The 9,970-nt window shown below is 44.3% G+C and overlaps 1 protein-coding gene across 1 annotated transcript in view; it reads left to right on the forward strand.

Annotated features, from left to right (window-relative positions):
* TNFAIP8L3 (tumor necrosis factor, alpha-induced protein 8-like 3) overlaps nucleotides 1-2,580 on the forward strand; it is a 44,644-nt gene extending 42,064 nt beyond the window's left edge. Inside the window, exon 3 of the mRNA XM_010839556.1 lies at nucleotides 1,063-2,580. Within this exon, the coding sequence (XP_010837858.1) occupies nucleotides 1,063-1,625 (563 nt within the window). The 3' untranslated portion in view covers nucleotides 1,626-2,580. The remainder of the gene's footprint in view (nucleotides 1-1,062) is intronic.
* The last annotated feature ends 7,390 nt before the right edge of the window (nucleotides 2,581-9,970 follow it).

The raw sequence follows: 9,970 nt of genomic DNA on the forward strand, positions 1-9,970 counted from the left end.
TCATTTCATATACCAGTTTCAGCTAACTGGTAACTTCATGGCGTATTCCATCCAGTCTAAGACCCCATCAATTACAAGAGGCTATTTTATATACTCTTAAGAAAGAAGAAAATGTTTCCAATTAAATTACAAATGATTGCTTTCTTACTGGTTAGAGTTTTGTGTCCAATTTCTTATTAGAAGATTCTTTTTAGACTTTCTTATACATAGTGTTATTTCCTTTAATATATATTATTCTCATTTGTTCATAAAGTGGAAAGTATGGAAATAAACTGGGTTTGGTTTTTCTACATTTCCTCACATTCAGGGTACTACTTGGCGGAAGCATCTTTGCTCAGAGCATTGATGTCTGTGTTTCCCACATAGTGTAGTTCTTGGTCATCAAGAGCATTGGTGAGGCAACATTTCTTTCAAGAGTACTCATGACTTTTATTTCAAATCTCTGTCTCCTATTGTGTAAATTGATGCGCACACAGGTAATGCAACCATAGCACAACTACCACCTGGCAACAGTGACTATAAGACAGATCACTATTTCCAAGACATCAAATGTGAAAAAATACATCTTAGACTCAATGAATATGGATTCTAAGACTCAGTCAAAAAACACTCCCATGATCAACCACCCAGGTCTGTCCTAGGAATGGGGCTGGCACTGGTGCTACATTCTTATCACTAAGCAATAATTTCCTCCTGTTAGTTGCAAAACTGAATGGTTTTCATTACAATAATTATTGTAGGGAGTTTTCCATGAGCAAATAGATTCAAGGAGGCTTTCTGCAGGAAGTAGGTCAAAAGAATGAGATCTGGCCTGGACATGAGAAGACCATGTCCAGAAAGGAAAAAGGACAATTTAAAAGGTTCAAGAAGGTACACAGGCATATCATGTGGCAAGGACAGTGGAGTAACCAGGCTAGAGTGGGGTTTCGTAAAATAGTCATGGGTTACGAAGGCATGAATTTTTGCCCTAAGAACATAAGTTCAAGTTAGTATATTTCACTTGTAGAAACCTAATCAAAGGTTCTCCTATTTATATAACTCTTATTTCTTTTCTTACCATAGGTCCTGATGTTTTTAGTTCAAAGAACCTTGCCCTTCAAGCCCAGAAGAAGATTCTGAGCAAAATAGCCAGCAAAACTGTGGCCAACATGCTGATTGATGATACCAGCAGCGAGATCTTTGATGAGCTCTACAAAGTCACCAAAGAGCACATACATAACAAAAAGGAAGCCCACAAGATCATGAAAGACTTAATCAAGGTGGCAATCAAAATCGGGATCCTCTACCGGAACAACCAGTTCAGCCCAGAGGAAGTTGTTATAGTGGAGAAGTTTAGGAAGAAGCTGAACCAGACCGCCATGACCATCGTCAGCTTCTATGAAGTGGAATACACCTTCGATCGAAACGTGCTCTCCAAGCTCCTACATGAGTGCAAGGACCTGGTGCATGAACTGGTGCAGCGACACCTGACACCCAGGACCCACGGGCGCATCAATCATGTCTTCAACCACTTCGCCGATGTGGAGTTCCTCTCCACCCTTTATAGCCTGGATGGAGACTGTAGGCCCAACCTCAAGAAGATCTGTGAGGGAATCAATAAACTGATAGATGAAAAAGTCCTCTGAATGCCTTCCCTCCTCCTGGACTTCGCTGCATTCATGTTAGGGCACCCAGTGTGTTCCACATGAGAATCAGGAAACAAGAAGAAACCCTTGTCAAAGATGCCTATGTCTGTTTTGTTCATCCCTCTGATGTTGATGCTAGATTGAGCTCAGGTGTGTTTATCCTCTGAGCTATCTGCTGAGGTATGTACTTAAAATCTCCTTTGTTTGCAAGCCCAAAGGATGTCTTATCTCTCCTGAGCGGAAAAGCCACCCTGCTCACCAGGGTGGGCCCAGTTCACCTTGTGGAGTGGAAGGAGCCCTGGACCAGGGGTCAGAGTACACAGATTTGGTTCGCAACTCCATCAGTTATGACTTTGTTCTCTGGATCCTGGAACCACTGTGCCTGCCTGCCTACATCCCAGGGTTGCTGTGAGGATCAAGTGAGACTATGTTCATGCTTTTAATAACTCTAATAGGAGGTCTTACTAGTTTCTCTTTGGCATGTTGTGGGGATCAACCTGGATCTAGACTATCAGGCAGTGGAGAAAAGAACAATAGTTTCTAATGGGCTGGGTTTGCAATCTGTGTCGAGATGTGCTGTTTCAAACACACAATTTCATTCATAAAAACAAATCTAAAGGTGTGAAAAAGTAGAGCAGCAAAGTGGAAAAATGTTTTTCAAGTCTTAGATGTGCAGGTTTATGGTCCTGCAGAGGGGAACTTTCTCGGGGGTGGGGGAGTAGAGAGAGAGTTTCCCACCCACGAGGCAGAAGCAGAGAAGAACTGTGCTCACCCTGCTCCTGCAGGACAGGCCTTCCCCATCTAAGGGGCACCATCAAAGAGGCACAGGGAAGGTTTATCCCAGCATGCACAGGAGAGTTGGCCTGAATGAACCCCTGTCTGTCTTTCTTGGTCTTTCACAGTCATTTTGTGCTGTTTATCCTGGTTTGTTAATAAATTGGAATTATCCTTCAAACAAGATGTTTTTGAGTTGTGATTCAAAAGTCAAATTCCTTGGAGTTTGATACGGTGTTAAGAATGATGGGATTGAAAGGAGGAAGAAAATAAAGAGTAAGAGCTTTCCACTCAGACCCGAAGGGAAAGTAGCCCCTGGGGGAGCAGGTATAGGCTGAGACCTGTGCCCTTGCTCAGTGGGGAGCTATTGTGACCTCCTTCCCCGTGTGTCTTAAATCCTCACATTCACACAAAGTATTTAATGCCTTATAATGTTGTCTGGAGGCCATCACCTTAAGAGACTTGCCCATCCAGCATCACCTCTGTCCTGTTATGCTTCTCTGATATCTGATAATAATGCAAAAATACTACCATTAGCTCAAGCCCCATGATTCATGCCCGCTCCATGGCCTCTCTCTGGCAGGAGCATCAAGAGATGGTTTGTAGGCGAGTGTGAAAAGATGGCAGCTGAACATACTGTGGCCATTCGACCCCAACTGGCTCTCATGTCAACATCAGTATAAAGCATCCAGTTAAGTTCTTCAGCCACCAGCACTCAAAATTAGTTCGTAGGAAAGATGTCTAGTGGGTAACAGGGAGTAGGTAAGTCAGCCCCTGTCTTTCTGTTTGACAAACGTGGCTCAGCCCCTCTTCATAGTCCCAAGGACCGAACAGTGATGGCCTGTGCACATTTGGACTGGGGAGGCCATTGGTCATTTAGGCAGTGCCAGTGGAAGGGCTTCCCTGGAGGCTCAGTTGGTAAAGAATCCACCTGCAATGCAGGAGACCTGGGTTCGATCCCTGCATCAGGAAGGTCCCCTGGAGGAGGGCATGGCAACCCACTCCAGTAGTCCTGCCTGGAGAATCCCATGGACAGAAGAGCTTGGCGGGCTACAGTCCATGGGGTCGCAAAGAGTCGGACATGACTAAGTGACTAAGCACAGCACAATGGAAGCTGCAGGTGACAGGCTCCTTCCTGCCCACATGCCAACTAGGCAGCCAGCAGCCCGGCACTAGCCAAATTTTCACATATTGCCCTCCATGCCTGCCTTGGTGTACTTGTCTGATTAAGCACCACATTCTAATATGACGGGTGGCTCTAGAAGCAGGTTCTTTTTCGCTAAGTAGGTGGACCTACCCAGAGAGCTCAACCCTGCCAAAGGAATAGGCAGAACTGTCTCCTCTTCATCTGAGACAGCAGGGAAAGAAGGCGGGATCCCCAGTCACAGAGAACTGCAGGTTCTCCCCCCTCCACGTGTCACAGCATGGTGGGGGCACAGCAAAGCTGAGCAGTTTCTGAGCCACCAGCCTCAGAAGGAGGGGTCCTCCTTGTGCTGGTCAGAAAAGGATCAGCACTTCCACAAGCAGATCTCGGCAAGCACAACGCAGTGTAGACCAAAACATTCTACCACCTCTGGCTTCCCCACTGAGGCAGCCAAGCAAGGGGCACTCTACCTCGAGGCCAGTGGGGTATATTTCCACCTTATCAACAATAGCCACAGGGAGCTGAGCTACCCAGGCATAAGTAACCCACCACAACTCTAAAAATAGTCAGTGCCTACCCTCCATCCCCAGTATACCTTTCAAACACACCACTGGCATGTAAATTCAAGTGGTGGGTGAATTTCATCAACCAACTAAAAAGCTACACATTTCCAATATTTTACATAACAATCTAGTGGCCAAGGAATCTCGTTACTGGTTTATCTGACAACTCTAACCACATCACTTAGTGCCCCTAGAAAGCTGTTTTGGTTGAAAACAATGTGACAGAGACCAGCAGATGCTTTTAAAAACAAGACTCTTTAGATGTAACATTTGTGCTCAGAAAGTGAAAGTCGCTCAGTCTTGTCTGACTCTTTGCAACCCCATGGACTGTATAGTCCATGGAATTCTCTAGGCTAGAATACTAGAGTGGGTAGCCTTTCCCTCCTCCAGGGGACCTTCCCAACCCAGGGATCAAACACAGGTCTCCAGCATTGCAGGCAGATTCTTTACCAGCTGAGCCACATCCGAAGCCCAAGAATACTTGAGTGGGTGGTAGCCTATCCCTTCTTCAGCGGATCTTCCCAACCCATGAATTGAACAGGGGTTTCCTGCATTGCAGACGGATCTTTACCAACTGAGCTATCAGGGAAGTCCTTGTGCTCAGAACTTTGTACTAAACTTTTAATAGCGAGAACCCACAAAAGCAAAGTTACGATATCTACATTTAGGTGGCACCCTAAAGAAAACTGATTTCAAGAGAAGCAACAGTACTAAAACACTCACTTGATCAAGCCCCATGCAAAATTCAGAGAGAAATGCCTGGCTCAGCACATCAAGGGCAGAGGCAGGAAACAGCAGTTTTTGATCTGGAGACATCACTGAGTCTTCATCCATCCCATAGCACTCGGTTGTGTCCCCACAGGAGGACACCAGGAACTTGTGCTGAAGTGTCCATCCCACCCCTGCTTGCATCCTTCTTCGTGTGTCTGAACCCTACAGAAACACATTCCCTGCCAGCTGTGCCTGCCATGTGTCTGTATCACTCTTCCTCCCTGCGTTTGCATCTGTGTCTTGACACCCTCAGCAACTCCAGGTCTCTGCTCAGTGACAAATCAAAATGAAAAGATTTCTCCATCTGTGCTTCTTCTCCAAATTCCCATTTCACCCATCTGTGCATTTTCAGGGGCAAATCAGTACATTCACTGTCTGCTACAATGAACTTCTTGCATCCATTTATTTAAAAAGGAGCTCAAATAAGACCTATATACCCTCATCCCCAATATTCTGGGGGCTTTTAAAAATCAACATGGTCCCAGATGTCAAGAGCAAAACTACTTAGTAAAAATTCTAGACCAACTCTGGGATGCAAAGACCATGCATTAATAGGAAATGTCTAGCTTGGACTGCAAGGAGATCCAACCAGTCCATTCTAAAGGAAATCAGTCCTGAATATTCATTGGAAGGACTGATGCTGAAGTTGAAACTCCAATACTTTGGCCACCTGATGCAAAGAACTGACTCATTGGAAAAGCCCCTGATGCTGGGAAAGATTGAAAGCAGGAGAAGGGGATGACAGAGGATGAGATGGTTGGATGGCATCACCGACTCAACAGACATGAATTTGAGCAAGCTCCGGGAGTTGGTGATGGACAGGGAAGCCTGGCATGCTGCAGTCCATGGGGTCACAAAGAGTCAGACATGACTGAGCAACTGAACTGTGACCTGTGTCTAGTAATGGAATGGGATGTTGACAATACAGTCACAAATCAGGTGGCCTTGGGAGAAAGGGTTTCCAAGGCCCTGTCAACTCAGAACTGTGTGGTCAGTGGGTGACCTTTGTTTAGTCTTACCCTGCTATGGGACCAAAGCCCCAACAAGGCCATCTCTTGCTCTTGCTGCAGAGGGAGGTCTTGCTGGATAGAGGAAAGACTCTTCTACAATCGTTTTCCTCAAAATAGCATCTGGAAATCCATGAAAGTCCTGGGAAAGCAGGAGTGGTTTGGAGGAGGTAAAATTCCATGAGTTCTAAAAAGGAATTTTTAAATTTTTGTCTCATTCTGACAACTTTAAAAAAAAAAAATCACAATTAGCCTCAGTACCTTCTGAGTCATGGGAAACTACCTTATAATCAGGTAGTACCATCTTCCTTCAGGGTCCGAGTTTCTCTTTGTGTTTACAATGTTGTTCATGCTGATTGACCAACCCAAGTGAAAGAAAACAATTTAACTTAATGTGTTTCTCTAACCAGGCCTGAGCATCCCTAAGGGTCTGCAGGCATACCTTAGGCATCCATGAATTCTCCATTTTGAGAAATGTTGCTAAAGCCTATGAAAATATAGGCTTGCAGAGAATGAATGACTGTTACCCTACCCTTGATGGAGACTCATTTGTGGGGACTCAAAGACTGAGAGGTGAACCTGTGTCTGGAGGATACATAGGCCTTCTGCAGGAAAAGGTGGGATCCCACATGTCCTGCCTGCCCTTTGAAAACTGGCCAGAAAAAGCTACCATAAATAATCAAAGAATTAACCAACCCATCCTGGGAACTCTCATAATAAATCTCAAAGACACAAGAGAGGCCATCACTGGACACACCAGGTACTGCTCTTCCCAAGGAAGGGAAGAGTGGAAAAAACTTGCAAAGCCTCTTTGGGAAGAAGAGAAGTCATCTGCACCTGTTCACATCCTCCCAGTTCCAGCAGCACCTGCAGCGTGCAGAGGCCTAGTCAGACACGTGGTCCCAGGATCCCAGGGACTTATTCCTTGTCTGAACTTAAGGCACTGACACTCAGAATTCCTCCCAGTCTCAGAAGAAAGAGTGGTAAGCCAGAGCAAGCACTCTCACACCTCTCTCCAGCAGGGATGGTACAGTCAATATTCCTATATTCCTCAGTGCCACGACTAACCTATCCTTCTTCTACCTTGTCCTTTGTTTGCTGAGCTGGGGCATGTCTCTACAGAGGAGGAGTCCTGGCCACTTACCCAGGAAGCCAGAGCTTGGGTGGCCAGACCCCCCAGGCTGTGGTATAGAGCTCCTTCTTGCTGACTCTAAGACCTTTCTGGACCAGCTCCTGGGACAAGGGAGTCTGGGGTTTGGCTCTGCCTTAAGAGGAGCTGGGTGGGAGCCAGAGCTTGGCACAGAGCAAGAGGCTAGCAGGGAAGCCGCAATTAGACTACGTTATGGAAGGAGAGAAGGCAATGGCACCCAACTCCAGCACTCTTGCCTGGAAAATCCCATGAATGGTGGAGCCTTGTGGGCTGCAGTCCATGGAGTTGCTAAGAGTCGGACACGACTGAGCAACTTCACTTTCACTTTTCACTTTCCTGCATTGGAGAAGGAAATGGCAACCCACTCCAGTGTTCTTGCCTGGAGAATCCCAGGGACGGGGGAGCCTGGTGGGCTGCTGTCTATGGGGTCACACAGAGTCGGACATGACTGAAGTGACTTAGCAGCAGCAGCAGCACCCCTTACAGCAGCAGGATCCCTGCCAAGAGGGTCATACTGCCTCAGTGATAGGTTGGGGCTGCCCCTGCTCTGTGATTCAGAAACAGTTACAACTTGACTTTAGAAACAGATTGTTGATTCTGGGATGAGGAAGGCTGGGGAGATGAATATTTTGGGTTTTCTTTTCAGCTTTCATAGGCAGCAGAAAATATAGAACATGAAATCAGCCATGAGTCAGGAGGTTTAGTCTCAGCTTGCCCAATACCTGGTGATTTCCTAATACTTCACCTCTCTGGGCTTCAGTTTCCTCAACTGTAAAAGCAGACCGTTGCACAAAATCTCCAAGAATCCTTCTAGCTCCAAAATTTCACATTCTGAGCACCACAGAAGGGAAGACGCTCTGGACATTTCTGTACTGTAGGTTTCTTAGAAGATAAGTTATTCATTATTTAAATGAAATAATACTTCCAAATGCACTGAGAGATGACATATCAATGAACCTCTTCAAGACCTTTGTGTTAGAAAGCTTTTTTTTTTAATCTCATCTCAAATAGCTTAAAAATAAAACCAAAACACTAGGAATAAACCTAACCAAGAAGGCGAAAGACCTATAGGCTAAAACTGATAAACCACTTACAAAAAAATTGAAGATGATTCAAAGAAATGGGAAAATATTCTATGCTCTTGGATTGGAAGAATTAATATTGTTGAAATGACCATATTACCAAAAGCAATCTACAGATTTAATGCAATCCCTGTTAATATACTCATAACATTTTTCACAGCACTAGAATAAATAAATCTGAAATTTTATATAGGACCATAAAAGGCCCAGAATTGCCAGAGAAATCCTGACAAAAAAGAACAAAGATAGATGCTTACCCCTTTCAGATTTCAGACTATGCTATAAAGCTACAGTAACCAAAGTAGTTGGTATTGACACAATAAACAGACATATAGTTCAATGGAACAAAACAGAGAGCCCAGAAATAAACCCAGGTACCCATAGTCAGTTAATCTACAGCAAAGGGGAGAAGAATATACAATGGAGAAAAGACAATCTCTTCAACAAGTGGGGTTGGGAAAACTAGACAGCTATGTGTAAATCAATGAAATTGGAATACTTCCTCACACTAAATACCATAAAACTGCTAGAAGAGAACATAGGCAAAACATTATATGACATAAATTATAGCAACATTTTCTTAGATCAGTCTCCCAAGGCAAAAGAAATAAAAGCAAAAACAAACAAATGGGACATAACCAAACTTATAAGCTTTTGCACAGCAAAGTAAACCATCAACGAAATGAAAAGACAATCTATGGAATAAGAGAAAATATTTGCAAATGATGAGACCAACTAGGGGTGAATATTCAAAACCTACAAACAGCTCATACAACTCAATATTGAAAAAACAAATAATATGATCAAAAAATACAGAAGACTTAAATAGACATTTCTCCAAAGAAGACATACAGATGGCCAACAGTGAATGAAAAGATGTCCGATGTTGCTAATTGTACTGCTACTGCTGCTAAGTCATTTTAGTTGTGTCCAACTCTGTGCGACCCCATAGACGGCAGCCCACCAGGCTCCCCCATCCCTGGGATTCTCCAAGCAAGAACACTGGAGTGGGTTGCCATTTCCTTCTCCTGTGCATGGAAGTGAAAAGTGAAAGTAAAGTTGCTCAGTCGTGTCAGACTCTTTGCAACCCCATGGACTGCAGCCTACGAGGCTCCTCCGTTCATGGGATTTTCCAGGCAAGAGTACTGGAGTGGGGTGCCATTGCTAATTGTAAGAGAAATGCAAATCAAAACCACAACAAGGTTTTACCTCACACAAGTCAGAATGGCCACCATCAAAAAGCCTACAAATAATAAATGCTGGAGAGGGTGTGGCAAAAAGGGAACCCTCTGACACTGTTGGTGGAAATGTAAACTGGTGCAGTGGGCTGGTTTGGTGGTGCTGAATTCTCTCAGCTTTTGCTTGTCTGTAAAGCTTTTGATTTCTCCTTCATATTTGAATAAGATCCTTGCTGTACTGCTGGGTAGAGTAATCTGGGATGTAGGTTATTTTCTTTCATCACTTTAAGTATGTCTTGCCATTCCCTTCTGGCCTGAAGAGCTTCTATTGAAAGATCAGCTGTTATCCTTATGGGAATCCCCTTGTGTGTTATTTGTTGTTTTTCCCTTGCTGCTTTTAATATTTGTTCTTTGTGTTTGACCTTTGTTAATTTGATTAATATGTGTCTTGGGCTGTTTCGCCTTGGGTTTTTCCTGTTTGGGACTCTCTGGGTTTCTTGGACTTGGGTGACTATTTCCTTCCCCATTTTAGGGAAGTTTTCAACTATTATCTCCTCAAGTATTTTCTCATGGCCTTTCTTTTTGTCTTCTTCTTCTGGGACTCCTATAATTTGAATATTGGGGCATTTAACATTGTCCCAGAGGTCTCTGAGGTTGTCCTCATTTAATTATTTTT

This window comes from Bison bison, unplaced genomic scaffold (assembly GCF_000754665.1).
Source record: "Bison bison bison isolate TAMUID 2011002044 unplaced genomic scaffold, Bison_UMD1.0 scf7180017864118, whole genome shotgun sequence".
Lineage (NCBI taxonomy): Eukaryota > Metazoa > Chordata > Mammalia > Artiodactyla > Bovidae > Bison > Bison bison.